This window comes from Argopecten irradians, chromosome 2 (genome assembly GCF_041381155.1).
Source record: "Argopecten irradians isolate NY chromosome 2, Ai_NY, whole genome shotgun sequence".
NCBI classification, from domain to species: Eukaryota; Metazoa; Mollusca; class Bivalvia; order Pectinida; family Pectinidae; genus Argopecten; species Argopecten irradians.
In genome coordinates, this window is record NC_091135.1 from 30,673,107 (window position 1) to 30,700,901 (window position 27,795).

At 39.5% G+C, this 27,795-nt stretch overlaps 1 protein-coding gene across 3 annotated transcripts in view; it reads right to left on the reverse strand.

Annotated features, from left to right (window-relative positions):
* Positions 1 to 10,362: 10,362 nt before the first annotated feature.
* Positions 10,363 to 27,795, reverse strand: part of LOC138315116 (uncharacterized) — a 28,156-nt gene continuing 10,723 nt past the window's right edge. For 2 of the 3 annotated variants that reach the window (XM_069255868.1, XM_069255869.1), the window contains exons 2-3: positions 21,804 to 21,987; positions 10,363 to 13,864 (exon numbers count right to left, since the gene is read on the reverse strand). In XM_069255868.1, the coding sequence (XP_069111969.1) occupies positions 13,415 to 13,864; positions 21,804 to 21,987 (634 nt within the window). In that variant the 3' untranslated portion in view covers positions 10,363 to 13,414. Of the gene's footprint in view, positions 13,865 to 21,803; positions 21,988 to 22,479; positions 22,632 to 27,795 lie in introns of those variants that run through there. The other variant, XM_069255870.1, reaches the window with a different exon arrangement.

Sequence of the window (27,795 nt, forward strand, 5' to 3'; positions counted from 1 at the left end):
AGGCTGGCCACCAAATGTTATATGTAAAACTAAATTATCACCCTATATCAAGAAAGAAAGGCTCCACAACATCCCAGAAGTGTTTTTTTATTGTGGTCTTGATATCTATGATAATGATCATCCTTAAAGATAAGGGTGATCACCCTTAAAGATAAGGGTATCTTAAAACATTAATAACATCAGAAAATATACACCAATGACCTAAGATGAGGTTAAAACACCAAACAATGCAAGATTTCCTGCGTAATATATGATAACAGAGGAATCATTTCGCTATTTTGCTATCTGGTGCAGTGGTAGTCAACTACCGTGCAGTATTTAGGATGACAGTGTGAAACTAAGATGACCCGCGTTATGAAAATTAACATTTTATTTATTTTAATTAAATTGTTCAAAAGGTGATGATATATGTAATATTAATGTTAAGTAATAACTTTTGCTACTCTACAAAATTATCGATCTCGTTTTAAATTCCCATTTTGAAAATTAAAGGTAGTGGGCCTTTAATGATCAAAGATTTAATGTTAGTGATTGGCAGTCTTGTCCATGTAAAGTTTCCAAATATTGAAATTTTTAACTACCTGAATGTGAATCTTCAATCTGATGGTGTTTCATGTAATAATATTGTAATAACGACAGAATTTATCAGTGAGGCAATTATTTCAATTTCAGGATACAGAAATTATCTATACATGTGTATCAATGTTTTGTGGAGATGGAAAAATGGATGATTCCTTTTACCCCTTAGACTTTGTTCTGTTATTGGTTATCCATGAGTCTGGACCATTACTGACCTCCAAATGACCATTGGTCAAATCTGTACAAATAGAAACAGATGTTATCTGTTTAATTAACCAACCAAGATACAAAGCTTCACAATGTTTACTTCAACTCTTTCACCCATTATTACACTCCCTAAAAGCCTGCAGGATTCTTTGGTTCTGAGCTAGTATATTTGAAATGCAGTTAATGTAAACAAGAAGATCTGAAAGCCATTTGCTGCTTTCAACTCTTATTTACTTGACTTGTACAGGTTTGTAAAACCTTGTGGGTAAAACTGACTTTGGTGATGATACATGCAGGGTCTTGGTGTGTCAAACAGCCCAATTGAATACAACTCTGCACCATGCATATGGCAAATTACTAACACTTTTTATTGATACAGAAATGTATCACAGTTACTGTCAGTAAAGTCCCGATGTTACTAGCTCAAGCTCAAACCAATCCTTGTGATACTGTATTACACGTCCCTGTGAGGTTGTGGTATTTTGATCATTTCACTGCTGTATCAACAGACCTCTTCTGTCACCTGCCAATACTGAGAATGACAGCTAGATACACATGATCTAAATCTGGTAAGAACCCTGACCATTACTGTGTCCTCCAATAATGTCTAGTCACGGAATACTACCTCATTCATGAAAACCTTTGACCCCACGCATCACCACGATTATGACCAACTTTACTGTGCACCTTTGACCCTTCATGTCCCAGTTCCTCTGACTGACCACCATTATGACTATTCTGTTCTAGTTAGGTCTGCATTTCTACTGGTCCACTTTTATTTTATGACCACTCATAACTGTTTTATGCTGAACCTCTGACCCCAAAATTTAATCTGTATTCCACACCTATATCAGCTATACTCCCTCCCTACTTCCTTACCATCTTGACTCACCCCTTCCACTCCCCCATCCCCCCTCCTATCACTTTTCACCTTTTCTTCCTACAGACCCTTACACATCTGCACTTCTAGTTGTTACATTTACCTAGTAAATAAATGGAATGTATCTTGAGATAATTTTGATGACTAGAACTATAATCTAATTTTCCATACAGGAGCTACATACATGTGTGTCAGTATACCTAGTGTTAGGCCCTGCCAGAGATTATTACTGTTTGACTTAACAGAGGTCTACATTGCACAGATGTTACATAACATGGCCACCTGAACAAACATCTAAATGAAGCTTTAAGACTGTGATAAATTATCTATCCACTTTCTAGTTACTCCATTTCATCTGAGCCTAACATCATCCATAATGTCCAAGTTTCATCTGACCCTAATACCACGTTTGGATATTATGACCCTGATAAAAGTTTGATGTTATTTTGTGCATGGGTTTGAGAGGAAACTTTGGCTGCTAATATGAAATACTTTAAGATGACAATATGTTAGACAAGAAAAGAATATGAGCCATAATCAAAATCCATTATGGTGAGGTGTGTTGTTTAGGGGTATCATCAACATGGAATATCTCTGTATGAACACAGGACTACACACCACCACAGTAGTATATATCTCTGTATGTACCAAGGACTACACACCACCACAGTAGTATATATCTCTGTATGTACCCAGGGCTACACACCACCACAGTAGTATATATCTCTGTATGTACCCAGGACTACACACCACCACAGTAGTATATATCTCTTTATGTACCCAGGACTACACACCACCACAGTAGTGTATATCTCTGTATGTACCCAGGACTACACACCACCACAGTAGTGTATATCTCTGTATGTACCCAGGGCTACACACCACCACAGTAGTGTATATCTCTGTATGAACACAGGGCTACACACCACCACAGTAGTATATATCTCTGTATGTACCAAGGACTACACACCACCACAGTAGTGTATATCTCTGTATGAACACAGGGCTACACACCACCACAGTAGTATATATCTCTGTATGTACCCAGGACTACACACCACCACAGTAGTGTATATCTCTGTATGAACACAGGGCTACACACCACCACAGTAGTATATATCTCTGTATGTACCAAGGACTACACACCACCACAGTTGTATATCTCTGTATGTACCAAGGACTACACACCACCACAGTAGTATATCTCTGTATGTACCCAGGGCTACACACCACCACAGTAGTGTATATCTCTGTATGTACCCAGGACTACACACCACCACAGTAGTATATATCTCTGTATGTACCTAGGGCTACACACCACCACAGTAGTGTATATCTCTGTATGTACCCAGGGCTACACACCACCACAGTAGTATATATCTCTGTATGTACCCAGGGCTACACACCACCACAGTAGTGTATATCTTTGTATGTACCCAGGACTACACACCACCACAGTAGTATTTATATCTGTGTAGGTACCTTGGGCTACACACCACCACAGTAGTATATATCTCTGTACTTATGTACTCAGGACTACACACCACCACATTAGTATATATCTCTGTACATGTACCCAGGGCTACACACCATCACAGTAGTGTATATCTCTGTATGTACCCAGGACTACACACCACCACAGTAGTATATATATCTGTATGTACCCAGGACTACACACCACCACCGTAGTGTATATATATGTATGTACCCAGAGCTACACACCACCACAGTAGTGTATATCTCTGTATGTACCCAGGACTACACACCACCACAGTAGTGTATATCTCTGTATGAACACAGGGCTACACACCACCACAGTAGTATATATCTCTGTATGTACCAAGGACTACACACCACCACAGTTGTATATCTCTGTATGTACCAAGGACTACACACCACCACAGTAGTATATCTCTGTATGTACCCAGGGCTACACACCACCACAGTAGTGTATATCTCTGTATGTACTAGGGCTACACACCACCACAGTATGTATATCTCTGTATGTACCAGGCTACACACCACCACAGTAGTGTATCTCTGTATGTACCCAGGCTACACACCACCACAGTAGTGTATATCTCTGTATGTACCCAGGCTACACACCACCACAGTAGTATATATTCTGTATGTACCCAGGGCTACACACCACCACAGTAGTATATATCTCTGTATGTACCCAGGGCTACACACCACCACAGTAGTATATATATCTGTATGTACCCAGGACTACACACCACCACAGTAGTATATATCTCTGTATGTACCCAGGACTACACACCACCACAGTAGTATATATCTCTGTATGTACCCAGGACTACACACCACCACAGTAGTATATATCTCTGTATGTACCCAGGGCTACACACCACCACAGTAGTGTATATCTCTGTATGTACCCAGGACTACACACCACCACAGTAGTATATATTTCTGTATGTACCTAGGGCTACACACCACCACAGTAGTATATATCTCTGTATGTACCCAGGACTACACACCACCACAGTAGTAGTATATATCTCTGTATGTACCCAGGACTACACACCACCACAGTAGTGTATATATCTCTGTATGTACCCAGGGCTACACACCACCACAGTAGTGTATATCTCTGTATGCTACCACAGGGCTACACACCACCACAGTAGTATATATCTCTGTATGTACCAAGGACTACACACCACCACAGTAGTATATATCTCTGTATGTACCCAGGACTACACACCACCACAGTAGTATATATCTCTGTATGTACCCAGGACTACACACCACCACAGTAGTATATATCTCTGTATGTACCCAGGGCTACACACCACCACAGTAGTGTATATCTCTGTATGTACCCAGGGCTACACACCACCACAGTAGTGTATATCTCTGTATGTACCCAGGACTACACACCACCACAGTAGTATATATATCTGTATGTACCCAGGGCTACACACCACCACAGTAGTATATATATCTGTATGTACCCAGGACTACACACCACCACAGTAGTATATATCTCTGTATGTACCCAGGACTACACACCACCACAGTAGTATATATCTCTGTATGTACCAAGGACTACACACCACCACAGTAGTATATCTCTGTATGTACCCAGGGCTACACACCACCACAGTAGTGTATATCTCTGTATGTACCCAGGGCTACACACCACCACAGTAGTATATATCTCTGTATGTACCCAGGGCTACACACCACCACAGTAGTGTATATCTCTGTATGTACACAGGGCTACACACCACCACAGTAGTATATATATCTGTACTTATGTACCCAGGACTACACACCACCACAGTAGTGTATATCTCTGTATGTACCCAGGACTACACACCACCACAGTAGTATATATCTCTGTATGTACCCAGGGCTACACACCACCACAGTAGTGTATATCTCTGTATGTACCCAGGGCTACACACCACCACAGTAGTGTATATCTCTGTATGTACCCAGGGTACTACACACCACCACAGTAGTGTATATCTCTGTATGTACCACAGGACTCACACACCACCACAGTAGTATATATCTCTGTATGTACCAGGACTACACACCACCACAGTAGTATATATCTCTGTAGTGTATATCTCTGTATGTACCAGGGCTACACACCACCACAGTAGTGTATATCTTTGTATGTACCCAGGGCTACACACCACCACAGTAGTATATATATCTGTGTATGTACCCAGGGCTACACACCACCACAGTAGTATATATCTCTGTATGTACCCAGGACTACACACCACCACAGTAGTGTATATCTCTGTATGTACCCAGGGCTACACACCACCACAGTAGTATATATCTCTGTATGTACCCAGGGCTACACACCACCACAGTAGTGTATATCTCTGTATGTACCCAGGGCTACACACCACCACAGTAGTATATATCTCTGTATGTACCCAGGGCTACACACCACCACAGTAGTATATATATCTGTGTATGTACCCAGGGCTACACACCACCACAGTAGTATATATCTCTGTATGTATGTACTCAGGGCTACACACCACCACAGTAGTGTATATCTCTGTATGTACCCAGGACTACACACCACCACAGTAGTATATATATCTGTGTATGTACCCAGGGCTACACACCACCACAGTAGTGTATATCTCTGTATGTACCCAGGACTACACACCACCACAGTAGTATATATCTCTGTATGTACCCAGGGCTACACACCACCACAGTAGTGTATATCTCTGTATGTACCCAGGGCTACACACCACCACAGTAGTGTATATCTCTGTATGTACCCAGGGCTACACACCACCACAGTAGTGTATATCTCTGTATGTACCCAGGACTACACACCACCACAGTAGTATTTATATCTGTATGTACCTAGGGCTACACACCACCACAGTAGTATATATCTCTGTATTATGTACCAGGACTACACACCACCACAGTAGTATATATCTCTGTATGTACCCAGGGCTACACACCACCACAGTAGTGTATATCTCTGTATGTACCCAGGACTACACACCACCACAGTAGTATATATATCTGTATGTACCCAGGACTACACACCACCACAGTATATATATGTATGTACTCTCAGTAGTGTATATCTCTGTATGTACCCAGGACTACACACCACCACAGTAGTATATATCTCTGTATGTACCAGGGCTACACACCACCACAGTAGTATATATCTCTGTATGTACCAAGGACTACACACCACCACAGTATATTCTGTATGTTAGTATTATATCTCTGTATGTACCCAGGGACTACACACCACCACAGTAGTGTATATCTCTGTATGTACCCAGGACTACACACCACCACAGTAGTGTATATCTCTGTATGTACCCAGGGCTACACACCACCACAGTAGTGTATATCTCTGTATGTACCCAGGACTACACACCACCACAGTAGTGTATATATCTCTGTATGTACCCAGGGCTACACACCACCACAGTAGTATATATTCTGTATGTACCAGGACTACACACCACCACAGTAGTATATATTCTGTATGTACCCAGGACTACACACCACCACAGTAGTATATATCTCTGTATGTACCCAGGACTACACACCACCACAGTAGTATATATCTCTGTATGTACCCAGGACTACACACCACCACAGTAGTATATATCTCTGTATGTACCCAGGACTACACACCACCACAGTAGTATATATCTCTGTATGTACAGGTACACACCACAGTGTGTAATTCTACCCACTACACACCACCACAGTAGTGTATATCTCTGTATGTACCCAGGGACTACACACCACCACAGTAGTGTATATCTCTGTATGTACCCAGGACTACACACCACCACAGTAGTGTATATCTCTGTATGTACCCAGGACTACACACCACCACCACAGTAGTATATATCTCTGTATGTACCAAGGACTACACACCACCACAGTAGTGTATATCTCTGTATGTACCCAGGGCTACACACCACCACAGTAGTTATATCTCTGTATGTACAAGGACTATATCTCTGTATGTACCAGGGCTACACACCACCCACAGTAGTGTATATCTCTGTATGTACCCAGGACTACACACCACCACAGTAGTGTATATCTCTGTATGTACCCAGGGCTACACACACATCTCCACAGTACAGTATATATCTCTGTATGTAGGACTAACACACCACAGTATATCTGTATGTACTACTACACACCACCACAGTGTATATCTCTGTATGTACCCAGGGCTACACACCACCACAGTATGTATACTGTATATCTGTATGTATACCCATGGGCTACACACCACCACAGTAGTGTATATCTCTGTATGTACCCAGGACTACACACCACCACAGTAGTATATATATATATCTGTATGTACCCAGGACTACACACCACCACAGTAGTATATATCTCTGTATGTACCCAGGACTACACACCACCACAGTAGTATATATCTCTGTATGTACCCAGGGCTACACACCACCACAGTAGTATATATCTCTGTATGTACCCAGGACTACAGACTACACACCACCACGTAGTATATATATCTCTGTACATGTACCCAGGCTACACACCATCACAGTAGTGTATATCTCTGTATGTACCCAGAGACTACACACCACCACAGTAGTATATATATCTGTATGTACCCAGGACTACACACCATCACAGTAGTGTATATCTCTGTATGTACCCAGGGCTACACACCACCACAGTAGTATATATATCTGTATGTACCCAGGGCTACACACCATCACAGTAGTGTATATCTCTGTATGTACCCAGGGCTACACACCACCACAGTAGTATATATCTCTGTATGTACCCAGGGCTACACACCACCACAGTAGTATATATATTTCTGTATGTACCCAGGGCTACACACCACCACAGTAGTATGTATATCTCTGTATGTACCCAGGGCTACACACCACCACAGTAGTGTATATCTCTGTATGTACCCAGGGCTACACACCACCACAGTAGTGTATATCTCTGTATGACACAGGGCTACACACCACCACAGTAGTATATATATCTGTACTTATGTACCCAGGACTACACACCACCACAGTAGTGTATATCTTTGTATGTACCCAGGACTACACACCACCACAGTAGTATATATCTCTGTACTTATGTACTCAGGACTACACACCACCACATTAGTATATATCTCTGTACATGTACCCAGGGCTACACACCATCACAGTAGTGTATATCTCTGTATGTACCCAGGACTACACACCACCACAGTAGTATATATATCTGTATGTACCCAGGACTACACACCACCACCGTAGTGTATATATATGTATGTACCCAGAGCGTCACACCACCACAGTAGTATATATATCTGTATGTACCCAGGACTACACACCATCACAGTAGTGTATATCTCTGTATGTACCCAGGGCTACACACCACCACAGTAGTATATATATCTGTATGTACCCAGGACTACACACCACCACCGTAGTGTATATATATGTATGTACCCAGAGCTACACACCACCACAGTAGTATATATATCTGTATGTACCCAGGACTACACACCATCACAGTAGTGTATATCTCTGTATGTACCCAGGGCTACACACCACCACAGTAGTATATATATCTGTATGTACCCAGGACTACACACCACCACCGTAGTGTATATATATGTATGTACCCAGAGCTACACACCACCACAGTAGTATATATATCTGTATGTACCCAGGACTACACACCATCACAGTAGTGTATATCTCTGTATGTACCCAGAGCTACACACCACCACAGTAGTATATATATTTCTGTATGTACCCAGGACTACACACCACCACCGTAGTGTATATATCTCTGTATGTACCCAGAGCTACACACCACCACAGTAGTATATATCTCTGTACGTATGTACTCAGGACTACACACCACCACAGTAGTGTATATCTCTGTATGTACCCAGGACTACACACCACCACAGTAGTATATATATCTCTGTATGTACCCAGGGCTACACACCACCACAGTAGTATATATCTCTGTATGTACCCAGGACTACACACCACCACAGTAGTATATATCTCTGTATGTACCCAGGACTACACACCACTACAGTAGTATATATATCTCTGTATAATGACCATTGTGAGTGATGAATCTATCAGGCGTTGACAGGTTATCACAATATCAGCCATTACAGGAGTCCATCCTTAGGCTAATGAGGGGGCTGTATCAGTGAGCTAGCTATCTCAATATAGGGTTGGAAGACCTTCACGGGTCAAAGTCACCATTCTCACAATATACAATACATCATGTGAGCATCATACATATAGATCACCCAGAGTATACTAGAAACCAGTCACCATGATGGACAAGATGGTATCAACACAAAGATATATAATAATACTGGTTGTACATAGAGGTACAAGGCAGGGTAGTAAGGTAGTGTATGATGTGTGTGAGGGATGGGGGGAGGGGTTAGTGGTTAAGATGTTTGTGTGGGGCAGGGTAGTGGTTAATGTGTCTGACATCCTACCACTTCATCTCCCCCTCCAAATTGCAGTGTTGAGGTGATGGTGTTTTCGGGTTTTTTTCTACAATAGCTCTCCACCTCTGGTTGTAGGTGTTAAGTTTCTTAATTTTCTAAATTGTACCCTACACCTCTACAAACAACGCTTAAGTGGTTCAGGTTTCTAGAAGGCGCCTATCACTATGCAGCAATTAACAATTAAATCCTTTGCCACAAAAGCATACATGTATATATTTCAATACAAAGACACTTAGCCATGATTTAAAACCGATGCATGGTCTATATACATAAATGATACTGAAGGCATTGGGGAAATGTACCAAGCCCCTGTGTTCCATTACTATTACATTGTCATGGTGATGTTGAGTTGGCCACTGTGATCTTCCTGTGGTTAAGGGGGAACACACCACTTAGTTACTCACTCCCAACTTGTATCTGCTCCAACACTTGGCTGTATAATGTCTGGTCTTGCCTGGTGTATGTGCATGTGTCATTTCCTGCCTAGGAATGTCCCCAAGGTTACAGATGTTTAGTAAAACAAAGGAAATAATCATAAATGGAACATTGCCCAGCTGGAATATTAAATAGTAATATGTCTATACATACAAAGTCATACTCATATGAATGAACAGATTTCATGTGTTAGATAAAGCTCTGTCAAAAGTATATAAAAGATAATTTAAAAATGATGGTTTAATTGCTATTTTATTCATTTGAATTTAAACTCCTTTCACAATAAATGACTTTTTCCAAGCAAACATATATTCACTATCACTGCCATACAGAATTTACAGTAGATAACCACAAGTTTTGTTAGCATAAATTCACACCATCTAATTCAAATGACAATCAACTTTGATATTCATGTCTCTAAATGTTTAACTTGGTTCTGGTTGTTCGTGTGTATTATTGTACAAATACATTTTATAAGTAAAATGGATCAAAGTCAAATAATAATTATAAAAAAGTTTTTTTCACATAACATATCACTCAAAAAGACAATATAGCCAAGTGGTCTTTTTACACAGGTCAAATCGTATGGAAGTGGTACCTAAAAATGGTCTTGTTAAGCAGGTGGTCTTTATACAGAGGTGGTTGCTAAGGTAGATTGTCATGTACATACATTAATTAGCTATTGGGTAGTCTCTTTCACGTGTTACTAATGTAGATAACCTCAATCAGTTTTCAAATTGTTTTTTATTACATGAACAATATGTTAAATATATATAACCCCCTCCACCCACCCCAAATGATATTTTAAATGCATGATTAATTCTCAATGCTGAATTCTCACATTGCAATAATTGCTTTTTTAACAATACACACCAAATGTATTTGCATTTAGCACAATTATATTTCACCACCAAATCTCTAGCATGAAGATCAAGAAGATAGATAACTGCTAAAATACTGAAGGTTTGGTTACAGTGTCTATATAGTGAAAGTTATAATCACAATGGAGACATTCAGATTTAATTAACTTTCACCCTGGGTTAGTTGATAGTACATCATCCTATTCTTTTTATATCTAAACTAATAAAAAGTATACCCTATCTATCCTAACTATAAACCATTAGATGGTAATTACATCAATTTGTCCTCGGGTTTTTTATCAGGACATCCTACCCAGTTAGTACTGTCACTGTGTTCACTGGTGCAGGCCAAGTCACTAATGGAGGCTGAACGCTCAAAACATCAGAAAACAAAGAAATGACATCATCAATCACAGTAGTTAATCTATTGGTTATAAAGATCTCTCCTCCCCTACAGAGTGCAACATTGGACTGCTCCATGTTTGATCTGGGCTAGTCAATAGCGATCTTTGGGGTGTTGATAAATAGATACAGAGAATGTAATGCATATTCAGCACTAATCCCATTATCACTATAACAGCTAATTATACAATAGTTAGTCCTACGCCTTCTATAAAGGCTGTAATTATTGAACATCATTATACAACATTAGTGGTGAATAATCAATAGCCCTACTATACATACCCTAAATATCAATTTATTTACAGTAAATCAGCTCTTTATTGCAGCTACTAATTATTGTGATTCCTGTATCTAAACAAGTTTGGGAAGTTTAACTTTAGCGGAATGAAAATGCTGTAAAATCACCTTTCAATATTCCAATCTCTGTGATAAATTAATTTAGCTTTCACAAATTTACTTGAATTGCAAATTCACAAAAGTAAATAACACATGAAAGAAAGTTGGTTGACAATGTAACCTTGAACATGATTAGTTTAAACCAATTAATGTTTTAAAGTTGTAGATTAGATGTAACCATCATCTGTATTAGTACTGTATATCCCTTAACCTCTAGATGTAACGGTATGCTTTATCTTTTTAAAATCTTTAACAGTTATAAATGTCCCTAGACCTATCTTGAAATCTTCTTTATATAACTGTCAAGAACTCAAGATTGACGAGCACTTTCATATTAAAAGTGAATAATACTGCACAGTTTTCTTTCCACCTCTGAGATATTATTTTTGGTTTGTGTGTAATACTTCACCTGAGACATAAGCCTCTGTAGACATTGTATTTAAAGTATTCAACATGAAATATACCAGTTCTGAGCGATATAGTAGCATCATGGTATTCAAGAAGAAAAAGTCACATGGAATATTATGTGCAAATATTTTTATATAATTACACATCTAAATTCACGTATTAAAAAACATGGTAAACAAATTGTGACATATCTCTTCAATTTATAGTTAACATTTTAGCAGCATAATTCTGGCAATAACTTTGGTCGATATGATTTTGGAGACTGTGGATTTATGTGGGTGAAGTTGGTCCAGTATGATCAGGAAGTCAATACTATGTTAATACATGGTATATGTTTTAAGCATGATTATACTGACTGAAAATATAATGTAATGACCACAGGGAACTAATTCAATGAAAATGGATATTGTCATACTTACTAGTATTTCTTATTAGGACGTGGATGGATGGGTCAAAAATAACTAGTTTTGAAAAATGATAAAACTGGGATTCCCAGTCATTTTATTTATTCCCAACCAGTCACTTCATATATAGTTTTGAAAAATGATTAAAAAATCTGGATATTTACTAATAAAACAGTGACCACTGATAAATCCATTTAATTCTATTACATAATTTGCTTGTTATCTGGTAAATTTTTGATGTACATGTTACATATGCACCATTATTATTACAACAGAGTAAGACTTCTGCATTGTTTGTGATTTCATGGTATGGACATTGACGAACTGTTAGATTAGTCAATGGAACAAAATGGCAACTCCTTTGGGAATAATATTGTCAAAAAAACATTTTGATTTTTATGCACCAATATCAAGCATGAAGATCAGAATCAATCTGTATCAGATGATTTAATGAACCCAACAATAGTACCATGTAACCAAGGATAAAAAAGTAATGATCTTCATGACATTTGAAATCTTATGTAATTTTGGAAAGTGGAAACATCAAATAATTGTAAACACTGAAATTTTTATATAAGCCAGAGTTACATGTGGGACTAATACATATCGCAGTATGATGTAATCCCTCAGGTCCAGAACGACATGTAATACACAGTAGATGCTCCATACACTGAAAGGCACTTGCTCACAGTATGTCCTGATCATGTTATGAAAAGGCACCAAGGGCCTGTAATGAAATATATTCTCCTCTATGTAAATATGTATGATTAAGATATGTACAAAATATATAGATCTATATCCAACTGAGACATCCTTATCAAGAGTTACAACACTTCTTCTTATGACCGTTTGTGTCTTCTGGTGTTTCTCCTGGCCGAATCACATGTAGCTCTTTTCGCAGTGTCATGCGGCCCATAGCTTCTTCGTGAAGCACTCGCGCCATGTCTTTAAACATATCATACACTCCCTCGTTTTCTTTACAGGATATGGAATATACGCCTGACAACACGTCCCCACACTCTCGGATAAAATTCTCAATATCCGCCTCAGTCACTTTATCTTCCCCGTCGCAGTCAGCCATGTTTCCACACAGGAATATTTTGGCTCCCTCAGCGTTCATGACAATGTCTAGGATATACTGTGACAGAATGGTGAACGTGTCCTTGTTCAGAACACTATAACACAACAAGGCAGCGTTCGCCCCACGGTAATAACTCGAACCAATAAAACTCATCCGCTCCATACCTCCAGTATCCCACAGCGACATCTGAAAAAGGATGAAAAACATTCAGCAATTTAAAATCAAAAACCACAAGACTTGTTCAATATACATTAAACTTTTTGATATGTACAAAGGGCATTAACTGCAGTAAAAAAGTGTTATTTTTATCATCAAATACGTATGTGATTAATCAGAAAATTTCCACCTGGTGAAAGCTGAAATTTTGACCTTGGTTTTAGCAAGATGACTCAGCTGTTATTAGCTTATTAAAAACCAACTGTATCAACAAAGATAATAAAAAAAACACAAGAACCAAAGAAAACAACACTAAACAAAAAATGTTGCTATTTTATGTATCCTACAAGTCTGGGTATTAAACATGATGTGATTGTTTGTTTTGTACCACAGAAGCCAGATGGATCTAGATGAAGCTGTAGACAAGATACAGAAGGTTGTACACCTGATACAAAATCTGGTCAGTATCTGGAAGTAATTATCACAATAATATAGGTTAACCTGCTGACAGGGAAGGTACACCAAATTCTGACTGTCCATCACATAGCACAGGAATTTGTGATGCTGACAGCTGACAACTCCACTGATGGGCAGGAATATTTAACCCTGACAACCCCACTGATGGGGCAGGAATCTTTAACATTGACAATCCTACTTATGGGACAGGAATCTTTAACCCTGACAACCCTACTGATGGGGCAGGAATCTTTAACCCTGACAACCCTACCGATTGTGCAGGAATCATTAACCCTGACAACCCTACTGATGGGGCAGGAATCTTTAACCCTGACAACCCTACTCAAGGGACAGGAATCTTTAACCCTGAAAACCCTACTAAAGGGCAGGAATCTTCAACCTTGACAACCCTACTCATGGGACAGGAATCTTTAACCCTGACAACCCTACTGATGAGGCAGGAATCTTTTACCCTGACAACCCTACTGATTGAGAAAGAATCTATAATCCAGACAACCCCACTCATGGTGCAGGAACCTTAAACCCTGACAACCCTACTGATGGGTCAGGAATCTTTAACCCTGACAACCGTACTGATGGAGCAGAAACCTTTAACCCTGACAATCCTACTGATGGAGCAGGAATCTTTAACCTTGACAGCCCTACTGATGAAGCAGTAATCTTTAACCCTGACAACCCTACTGATGGAGCAGGAATCTTTAACCCTGACAACCCTACTGATGGAGCAGGAATCTTTAACCTTGACAACCCTTCTGATGGAGAAGTAATCTTTGACCCTGACAACCCTACTCAAGGGACAGAAATCTTTAACCCTGACAACCCTACTGATGGGCAGGAACTTTAATCCTGACAACCCTACTGATGGGGCAGGAATCTTTAACCTTGACAACCCTACTGATGGGACAGGAACCTTTAACCCTGACAACCCTACTGATGAGCAGGAATCTTTAACCCTGACAACCCTACTGATGGAGAAATCTTTAATCCAGACAATCCTACTCATTGGGCAGGAATCTTTAACCCTGACAACCCTACTGATGGGGCAGGAATCTTTAACCTTGCCAACCCTACTGATGGGGCAGGAATCTTTAACCCTGACAACCCTACTGATGAGGCAGGAATCTTTAACTCTGACAACCCTACTCATGGGACAGGAATCTTTAACCCTGACAACCCTACTCATGGGACAGGAATCTTTAACCCTGACAACCCTACTCAAGGGACAGGAATCTTAAACCTTGACAACCCTACTCATGGGACAGGAATCTTTAACCCTGACAACCTTACTCAAGGGATAGGAATCTTTAACCCTGACAACCCTACTGATGAGGCAGGAATCTTTAACCCTGACAACCCTACTGATTGAGAAAGAACCTTTAACCCTGACAAACCTACTCATGGAACAGGAATCTTAAACCCTGACAACCCTACTGATGGAGCAGGAATCATTAGCCCTGACAACCATACTGATGGAGCAGGAATCTTTAACCCTGATAACCCTACTAATGGGCAGGAATCTTTATTCCTGACAACCCTACTGATGGAGAAGTAATCTTTAACCCTGACAACCGTACTGATGAGGCAGGAATCTTTGTTCCTGACAAACCTACTGATTGAGCAGGAATCTTTAACCCTGACAACCCTACTGATGGGGCAGGAATCTTTAACCCTGACAACCCTACTGATTGAGCAGGAATCTTTAACCCTGACAACCGTACTCATGGGGCAGGAATCTTTAACCCCAACAATCCTACTGATGGAGCAGGAATCTTTGTTCCTGACAACCCTACTGATGGAGCAGGAATTTTTAACCCTGACAACCCTACTGATGGAGCAGGAATCTTTTACCTTGACAACCCTTCTGATGGAGCAGGAATCTTTAACCTTGACAACCCTTCTGATGGAGAAGTAATCTTTGACCCTGACAACCCTACTCAAGGGACAGAAATCTTTAACCCTGACAACCCTACTGATGGGGCAGGAATCTTTAATCCTGACAACCCTACTGATGGGGCAGGAATCTTTAACCTGACAACCCTACTGATGGGACAGGAACTTTAACCCTGACAAACCTTTTGGTGAGGCAGAAATTTAATCCTGACAATCTACGAATTCATGATGGGGCAGGAATCTTTAACCTTGACAACCCTACTGATGGGACAGGAATCTTTAACCCTGACAACCCTTTTGGTGAGGCAGGAATCTTTAACCCTGACAACCCTACTGATGGAGAAGTAATCTTTAATCCAGACAATCCTACTCATGGGGCAGGAATCTTTAACCCTGACAACCCTACTGATGGGGCAGGAATCTTTAACCTTGCCAACCCTACTGATGGGGCAGGAATCTTTAACCCTGACAACCCTACTGATGAGGCAGGAATCTTTAACTCTGACAACCCTACTCATGGGACAGGAATCTTTAACCCTGACAACCCTACTCATGGGACAGGAATCTTTAACCCTGACAACCCTACTCATGGGACAGGAATCTTTAACCCTGACAACCCTACTCATGGGACAGGAATCTTTAACCCTGACAACCCTACTCAAGGGACAGGAATCTTTAACCCTGACAACCCTACTCAAGGGACAGGAATCTTTAACCCTGACAACCTACTAACCTGACAACCTACTGATGGAGACAGGAATCTTTAACCCTGACAACCCTACTGATGGGCAGGAATCTTTACCCTGACAACCTACTGATGAGCAGGAATCTTTAACCCTGACAACCCTACTGATGGGCAGGAATCTTTAACCCTGACAACCCTACTGATTGGAGAATTTAACCTGAAACCGTTTGTGGGCGATCTTTAACCTGACAAACCTACTGATGGAGCAGGAATCTTTAACCTGACAACCCTACTGAGAGCAGGAATCTTTAACCCTGACAACCCTACTGATGGAGCAGGAATCTTTAACCCTGACAACCATACTGATGGAGCAGGAATCTTTAACCCTGACAACCCTACTGATGGGCAGGAATCTTTAATCCTGACAACCCTACTGATGGGCAGGAATCTTTAACCTTGACAACCCTACTGATGGGACAGGAACTTTAACCCTGACAAACCTTTTGTGAGGCAGGAATCTTTAACCCTGACAACCCTACTGATGGAGAAGTAATCTTTAATCCGACAACCTACTGATGGGGCAGGAATCTTTAACCCTGACAACCCTACTGATGAGCAGGAATCTTTAACCTGACAACCCTACTGATGGGGCAGGAATCTTTAACCCTGACAACCCTACTGATGGAGCAGGAATCTTTAACCCTGACAACCCTACTGATGGGGCAGGAATCTTTAACCCTGACAACCCTACTCATGGAGCAGGAATCTTTAACCTTGACAACCCTACTCATGGGAAGGAATCTTTAACCTGACAACTTATCAGGATAGGAATCTTTAACCCTGACAACCCTACTGATGAGGCAGGAATCTTTAACCCTGACAACCCTACTGATTGAGAAAGAACCTTTAACCCTGACAAACCTACTGATGGAGCAGGAATCTTTAACCCTGACAACCCTACTGATGGAGCAGGAATCTTTAACCCTGACAACCCTACTGATGGAGCAGGAATCTTTAACCCTGATAACCCTACTAATGGGCAGGAATCTTTATTCCTGACAACCCTACTGATGGAGAAGTAATCTTTAACCCTGACAACCGTACTGATGAGGCAGGAATCTTTGTTCCTGACAAACCTACTGATTGAGCAGGAATCTTTAACCCTGACAACCCTACTGATGGGGCAGGAATCTTTAACCCTGACAACCCTACTCAAGGGACAGAAATCTTTAACCCTGACAACCCTACTGATGGGGCAGGAATCTTTAATCCTGACAACCCTACTGATGGGGCAGGAATCTTTAACCTTGACAACCCTACTGATGGGACAGGAACCTTTAACCCTGACAACCCTACTGATGGAGCAGGAATCTTTAACCCTGACAACCCTACTGATGGAGCAGGAATCTTTAACCTTGACAACCCTTCTGATGGAGAAGTAATCTTTGACCCTGACAACCCTACTCAAGGGACAGAAATCTTTAACCCTGACAACCCTACTGATGGGGCAGGAATCTTTAATCCTGACAACCCTACTGATGGGGCAGGAATCTTTAACCCTGACAACCCTACTGATGGGGCAGGAATCTTTAACCCTGACAACCCTACTGATGAGGCAGGAATCTTTAACCCTGACAACCCTACTGATGGAGAAGTAATCTTTAATCCTGACAATCCTACTCATGGGGCAGGAATCTTTAACCCTGACAACCCTACTGATGGGGCAGGAATCTTTAACCTTGCCAACCCTACTGATGGGGCAGGAATCTTTAACCCTGACAACCCTACTGATGAGGCAGGAATCTTTAACTCTGACAACCCTACTCATGGGACAGGAATCTTTAACCCTGACAACCCTACTCATGGGACAGGAATCTTTAACCCTGACAACCCTACTCAAGGGACAGGAATCTTTAACCCTGACAACCCTACTCATGGGACAGGAATCTTTAACCCTGACAACCCTACTCAAGGGACAGGAATCTTTAACCCTGACAACCCTACTGATGAGGCAGGAATCTTTAACCCTGACAACCCTACTGATTGAGAAAGAACCTTTAACCCTGACAAACCTACTCATGGAACAGGAATCTTAAACCCTGACAACCCTACTGATGGAGCAGGAATCATTAGCCCTGACAACCATACTGATGGAGCAGGAATCTTTAACCCTGACAACCGTACTCATGGGGCAGGAATCTTTAACCCCAACAACCCTACTGATGTAGCTGTAATCTTTAACCCTGACAACCCTACTGATGAGGCAGGAATCTTTAACCCTGAAACCCTACTGATGAGGCAGGAATCTTTAACCCTGAAACCCTACTAATGGGGCAGGAATATTTAACCCTGACAACCCGACTCAAGGGACAGGAATCTTTAACCCTGACAGCCCTACTCATGGGGCAGGAATATTTAACCCTGACAACCCTACTCATGGGGCAGGAATATTTAACCCTGACAACCCTACTCAAGGGACAGGAATATTTAACCCTGACAACCCTACTCAAGGGACAGGAATCTTTAACCCTGACAACCCTACTCAAGGGACAGGAATATTTAACCCTGACAACCCTACTCAAGGGACAGGAATCTTTAACCCTGACAACCCTACTCAAGGGACAGGAATATTTAACCCTGTCAACCCTACTCAAGGGACAGGAATCTTTAACCCTGACAACCCTACTCAAGGGACAGGAATCTTTAACCCTGACAACCCTACTCAAGGGACAGGAATATTTAACCCTGACAACCCTACTCAAGGGACAGGAATCTTTAACCCTGACAACCTGACAACCCTACTCAAGGGACAGGAATCTTTAACCCTGACAACCCTACTCAAGGGACAGGAATATTTAACCCTGACAACCCTACTCAAGGGACAGGAATCTTTAACCCTGACAACCCTACTCAAGGGACAGGAATATTTAACCCTGACAACCCTACTCAAGGGACAGGAATCTTTAACCCTGACAACCCTACTCAAGGGACAGGAATCTTTAACCCTGACAACCCTACTCAAGGGACAGGAATATTTAACCCTGACAACCCTACTCAAGGGACAGGAATATTCAACCCTGACAACCCTACTCATGGGGCAGGAATATTTAACCCTGACAACCCTACTCAAGGGACAGGAATCTTTAACCCTGACAACCCTACTCAAGGGACAGGAATATTTAACCCTGACAACCCTACTCAAGGGACAGGAATCTTTAACCCTGACAACCCTACTAATGGGATAATCTACAATGGAGATGATGGAGTGAGAATCTTTAACCCTAACATCTGAGATGAGCTAAGGTTGAGGCTGAACAGCTACTGTACTTGTATCAGTGTGTGTCTATGGGGTTAATTAATGACTTGGTTAATGGTGATCTGAAGTAATTAAATCCCATAGAGAAGATAAGTCTCTGTAATCCATCAGGTCTTACATTACTACTGTATCAGGTTTTATTAGGGGTGATTTATATTGATATATTACCTGAATATTTATTACCAGCTATTTATAGTTTAACTAAATGACCAGAAAGAACTCACCAAGTGCTAGTCTTACCACCAGCTACAGTCTATTTTGAAGAACTGCTCTACTAAATTTGGCAATAACCTACCTCTGCTAAGATTTGGTCATAGATATATAAACACTGCCAACTACAAATCTTTCACACATGTTGTAGTTCAGGTTGGCTTTATTTAATTACAAATTATCTCTCTCTAGTTTTTGTACAGAAGATTACTCAACTAAAAGTAGCTCTCTAGAGTGTAAATAAATTAGTTTTAATTAAAAACCTCGTTATAATGAATCTCTTGGGACTAGCAAAATTTGTTTGTTTCAAGCAAACTTTTACATGAATGAGTGATAAGGTACTGGTTGGGCAATCAGATTATATTCCATAAATTGTTCAATAAAACTTGTTCGTTATAAATGTATAGAACTGTTACAAAATCTGATAAGACCACATGTTTATTGGTCCTAGACCCTTCAGTAGCTAGAACAAAGCTGGCCCCTGAACAGGAAATGATCTTTGATCCCATGAAAACTTAGAAAAATGTATATAGTACGAAAAGGGCTCCGTGACCAGTGAGTACACAGTTCAGACATATACAAAATACAATTTCTCTCATGACAAATACGACTCCATGCACAAAATAAATTTATTCATTCCAAAAAACTCAACATGTATATTGCTTTAAATTTTCTCACGGAAGATAATTCCTACACATCAAATAGATATCATATACATCCAGTTTAGTGTATATAATGGGCTATTTCAGCTAGCATATATCAACAATAATGTGATTTTTACTATCAGAAAATGACATTTTCTAACTACAGGTAGCCTATGTTTTAGCCTGTCTCAGCATGAATCAATGATAACTTATAATCTTTGTTTAAAACATAAAAGATTGCCAGAAATAACTCTTACTTTGACCCCAATCCCATTTTGTCCCATCAACAGTAGCTGACTATCACAGTGCCATGCAACAAAGTGAATCTTCATATGTTAACATAGATTTATGCAGGGAATCATACATTTGTTTGGCATTGTAACTTAATCTTGAACCGTCAATGTAGGTGTGCAGATGTTATTATTACTTTCAATTTTTCTGTTTCTGAAAATGGGTCTTAACAGGAGCTTGCACAATATTATATATTATGTCAACTCTAGTTCCAATGTCCTATTTGAATTGCATAAACAGCATTGACTTCTAGTAATATTTGTTTCCATCAATACAACAACCCTTGTTATTTTGATATAGACATCGCAAAACAATGTAAAAGATCCTATTTGACATTTCTAAAATTACTAAAGGGCAATAACTCTATAAAATGAATTGATAGATGAGCAGGATTTAGCATTGGGTTTCTGAGAAATACCCTTTCCAAACAAATGTATTTAGGCCTAATATACTCACTTTAACATCCATTCCATTTATTTTGAATAACTGACTGCTCTGATCAAGCCCAACTGTTGACTTCTTTCCTGTTTCTGTGGTAAATGTGTCGTTCATGAATCTACGGAAGATGGAACTTTTGCCAACCCCGTATTCGCCACACAGAATCACCTTGTAGTTGGGTGGTCCGGAGGCCATTACAGGTCTGAAACAGAGTTAAATCACAAATGTAACAAACATAACGATAAACTAATATACAGAGCATAGATGTGTGTGTATCATATATATACTTTCTAACCATACACATATGTGTTAAGAGGAAACAGTACTATCTGAGGACACAGCAGTTGTACTTACGCCAGCCTCAGCACCAAGAACCACACGTATAAGATATCAGTATTCATTAATTCAACACCATTAGCTCACACTCCAAATTAAAAAATGTAGATTCAAAATGTTAGTCAGAATCTAAGCTGAATTATTTGTTATCAAAAACTATTATAACAAATGTGTTGTTCATTTGTAACAGAGCACAGGATTTATATAAACATAATCATTGCCTCTGCCAGGGATCAAACTCAGGACCTCTAGCTTACTAGTCCGACGCTCGACCGATAGATCTAAAGAGAAGTTCTCTGTATTTACCAAGGTTACACATTCTCATGCAATGAAATTGATCTTTTATAACAATACCTACTCCATTGTCTGATATTTTCCTGATGATCACAACAGATGACCAAACACTACATTATATAGATCATGTCCACCCTACGGTCCCTAGACAAACTATATACCTACAAACAAAGTGTCAGTGTGTATACTTCCCCTGTAACCAGCTGACACTTCCTCCAGCAGGACCATTGATCCCTCAGGATTTACGTGTGTACTTAGAGTCTTACATACAGGGGGGGAGTCTTACTTCAAGTGTCATGAATTTGAACAGATTTACCTCAGGCTTTGTTTTTATTGCAATTATAATAATGAATGAATTAGTACTTATAAATTAGGGTTCAGCAGACTTTCTGTAGTTCAAAAGTTTCAGAGTTTTTACTCTGCAGTTTAGGGTCCAAAGTTTGCTGAAATCTATTTAGAGCTAAATTAGTTATACAGAATATATCTACTCATTATCAATTAAGGACTCTATACAATCAACTGTTTCTTTGCCACCAGAAAAAAACCATGACCTGCATTTTATGGGTTTGAGGACGGAAACGCTCCAACGGAAGTGGTACTTACTGTAATAATCTCTAGTGTACACATAGAACTGTTATAATCCTATCTCATTCTAGCCAGGTCTATACACTTGCCAAATCCCTGGTATACTTATAATTATGAAAATAATTTGGAGTTTTCAAATTAGTTATTGATTGCTGACATTTTGCCACTGCAGTTAACAAAGTACTTTGCCCTACCAGGAGCAAGTAGTGAAATACACATGACTGAAATTGTGACCATTCAATCACAGGCTCTGTGTCCTACTGAAAACTGAAAAAAAAATCTTTAACATCCAGAATTTAATCATGTGCAATCTTCTATAATACCATTCTGATATACACACATACAATCAATTTGTCGCATCTAAGGGAGATAATAGCAAGCAAAGGTATGGAGGTGGTGTCTTCAGTTAGGTTCAGGTAGTTTGTACAGTGGGTTTTGGAAGGAAACGGTCCTGTCTTTCATTGAGAAAGTTTTCAAATCAAGTGGTTCATAATACCAGTGTAACCTATGCAAATAATTTGATCCAATATGATAACATGTATGAAGAGAACTGTAAGATTTAGTTTTATTTGTGCAAGTGTTTTACTTCAGTAAGGATGTGGTTCCTCTCATATTTTGGTTCCAGCTGTTTCATAACAGAATCTTTGTCACAGCCCTGTTTTAATTGACATGTTTTTGTGTAAGCTGGTCTAACACAAGTCCACCCAGATTTCTATCAGAGAAAAAAACATTCTCAGTGATAACAGGACAAAGACCAGCTGGGAAATCGGCCTTCAAGAACAACTTCAGACAATGTAGAATATATATGTGAATATATATGTGTTTAAAACTTATTTAGGATATACATAACATTCTACCCCACCAATACATACACACACATAATTAGTATGACAAACCAAGCACCAACACTAGTGGAGTTTGAACCCAGACCCTCCAAACTCAGACATCTCCCTAGTAATATACTGATAATCACCTACTCTAGTCCTGCTCCTTTATTACATGATTAGTGGTATTACCACAGCCTACATTCCTCATGTACACAATATAATACACATCTAGCTGATACATCTACTTTACATTCAAAACCAACTTACTTTTTATTACCGTAAATTATCTGTTAACACAGAAATTCACTTACTAGACACATTACCATAAACTCTCTACCACCAGATATCATGTACCAGGTTATCCTCTCACTCTGCCATTAACTCTCTGATTTCATAAATCAGGAAGTCAAATACATGTTCACTCAATTTGTAAGCACAGTCAAACTTGATGTGGGGAAACCAGCTAAAAAGTGAAATATATTCGTTCTGCCATTTAAAGATAAGAGCCTATAGATATTTTCACAGACTATGTAGGTCAACCACTGACTTATAGAATCAGGATCTTATCTTCTCAGCCCTGACAACATCTAGATACTTTTAAAGAAGTTTACTAACAAAGAACATCCTGAATGCTGTTTGTATCTTCAAAAGATGTAAGCAAACCTGTACATATATATATATATATATATATATATAGACTGTAATGTAGGTCAGATTCTGCAGACTGTAGTACTTGACACACAGCTGGTATACACAAGTGCCTTATACATGGTCCTCAAGGTCAGAGGTCATATTGATGATGAGTATTGGGTAATTACACAACTTTAAGTAGGATCTGTAGGCTGGAGGAGGGGCATGTGTAGTAATTTGTTCAAACATTCTTGAATAATTTCCAAACTAATTAACACAGAAGACTGACAGATGTACATAATCAAAACCAGAGACTTTTACTTATAAAGTCAGCTAGTACACTTCCACCATTAATCAGTTAAAACACAACAGTTTTTAATAACCAGAAATATTTACACAGATCTACCATAGAAACCAATCTCTGCTGTTATCATCTCAGCACAGAGCAATGATAACATGGAGCCAGGCGGGTACAACATGTTCTCACAGACATTTCTCACACATTAGGCTCACGACTTACCACCTCCACAACATGGATACAACATCCAACAAGTCCTGACAGTGTCCCTAGGAATGACTATACAATGTATCTGAAGATCCTCCAGGGTCCCCAGTGGTCCTCTATGGACCAGTGTCAGGTCCTCAGGGGTCTTCTATTGGACCAGAATCTGTATGATTTGTCTGTATGTGAGGACTATACAGCACCAAGTGTACGAGTACTGGGACACACATGTACAGCAATAGTGTAAATCAATGGCTACACACACTGAAACATCTTGACACAAACTTAAATCTATAATATTCCAACAGGGTGCACACCATTTACAGCAATTAACAGCTTCGGTGCAACAGACTTAAATCACAGGGGCCTGAGAATAAGTCACTTAAATCACAGGGGCCTGGGAAATGAGCAACTTCAATCACAGGGGCCTGGGAATCAGTAACTTTAATCACAGGGGCCTGGGAATAAGTCCCTTAAATCACAGGGGCCAGGAAATTAGTCACATAAATCACAGAGGCCTGAGAATCAGTTACTTTAATCACAGGGGCTTGGGAATAAGTCCCTTAAATCACAAGGGCCTGGGAATCAGTTGCTAAAATCACAGGGGCCTGGGAATCAGTAACTTAAAACACAGCGGCCTGGGAATTAATCACATGCAAACATTAAACTATCTTTCATTGCCGTTTTCCTTTGATTTACTGGTAACAAATTAAGGGGAGATAATCAAGAATCATATACTTAGGCTAATAGGGTGTCTACTTAAGTTTATTAATTTTGTCTGTACATATACCTGGGTATCCTATTTGTTTGTTAATTTATGTTTATGTTATTGCGTCAAATTTAATTTGTAGAGGAAAGTCTGTGCCTATCGATCTGTTAATTATCATCTCAAGATGGCAACTCAGAAGTGATTATTGACTCAGAGCTGACACCAAACTCAATGTGACCAAGAGGTGGAGTCTTAGTGATGGCAATATGTTAGACCAATAAGTCTGGGCCAAGTTTCCTGAACATTTCCAAACTTAAAGGAATTACTTAGCTTAAAGTTCCCCATAGGAAATCATTACAGAAGTTAAAGATGCTCCACCGCTGACAAATGGTATTTTTTCACTATCAAAAACAGGAGCAGACGATTTAGTATTTTTCTTCAGTTACAAAAGTTACTTACTTTACACCATTACCACCATTGAAAAGTTTGAGCTTCTTATTTTACTTCATGTTAAAAATATGAAAAATAATTAATTGCATCCCGAAAAAATTCTGTGGCACTATATCTTATATGGAATGAAGTAATGATTGCGCATGCACCAAAGGCGAAATATATTATTTTATGTTATTTTTTGTGTTAATTAGGCATATATATACACGATTAAACACTAATTATTGTTCAAATTATGAATATCATTTATGCTCTGTCGGCGATGGAGCATCTTTAAGGAAAAAATCTTAAGTTAAGGAGCCTTTCCTTAAAATATGTAATGCTTTTCCTTTGGATATTTGTAAGTTAAGAAATTCCTTAAATTTAAGGAATATTCTTGAAAGTGGGCCCAGAGCATTCCAGAAGTGAATATGACTCGCAGTAAAATGCTAGATGCCAGAATCCCTGGACACAGTATATTATTGTCCCTCAACACAGGAACTGACTGACTTCAATACAGGGGAACTGCCAGGAAAGGATTTGTTTTAGATCAATGCCCCAGTTATTAAGGTGCTATTATGTCAAGGTCATGACCCAGGTCAGAGGTCATGACCTTAAATCCCACACAACATCTTCATGTCCCCTATCATAATGACAAGAATACATGTCAGCTACTTACATATGTACAAGATTCATTGGTTATGAAAAAACATTTCATAGTGATTATTTAAATTAGTAATCTTAAAAGTCTGTAGAATTTCCTTCTTTTAACTTCAATGAGCCATATCTTATATAGATCTATGTGGCTATGTTGATAATAGCAACTGCATGTATTAGTTGTAAGAATCAAGAGCAAACATTCAAATGCACACATAATACATGCTTTTATGTAGAATTATACAAAAAGAGTTCACTGATGCATGAAGCCAATATATCACAAATTTAAAATTCAAGTGATGTTCCTTCACTAACAGTTTTCACAGTAAAACACGCCGGTAAATAATCATATGAGAATGGAAGTAGATGTAGTTATTTTTCATCAAAATGCTATAAACCATTACAGGATACATAATGTCATTTTAAATGTCAAATGGATATGATAATGTGCTAGTGCCTCATGTGAATCCAGATACAGGTTACAACAAAATACATTTAGGTGTTACTGAAACATTCTCAGATACAAACCATTCTAGCTTGACACAGAATAACACTGTATCACAGAGCAGTAAAATAGGATGAGTAAAGAAATAAAAAATCGTGTTGTAACATCCATAAAGTCATGATACAGAACAGTAGCACCTTAAAGATTTTATCAAGTTTATGACTACAATTTGAATAGACCCAGCTCATTTCATCCTCTTTATTTTGGGACGACCTAAATTAGAGAGAAATTTTCCCATGTTGAAAATCCAGTTAATACTGATGTCATGACATACACCATACAAAATTACAGCAAGGGTCGGCATGTTGAAATCTTGATTTTCGATGGTCACAACTTTGATTTCCATGAGGACATCCTGGATCCTATTGCTCTATGTATAATTGTAATCGTTAGCCCTTCATCCAAGCATACTACATATATATATTTCTAGGCCTCTTAGTTACGACAAGAAGTTTTCAGCCTGTTTGACCCCTGTAAGCTTGAATGACAGTCAAGGTCACTTGTTTGAAACAAACTTGGTAGCCTTTTATCCCAGC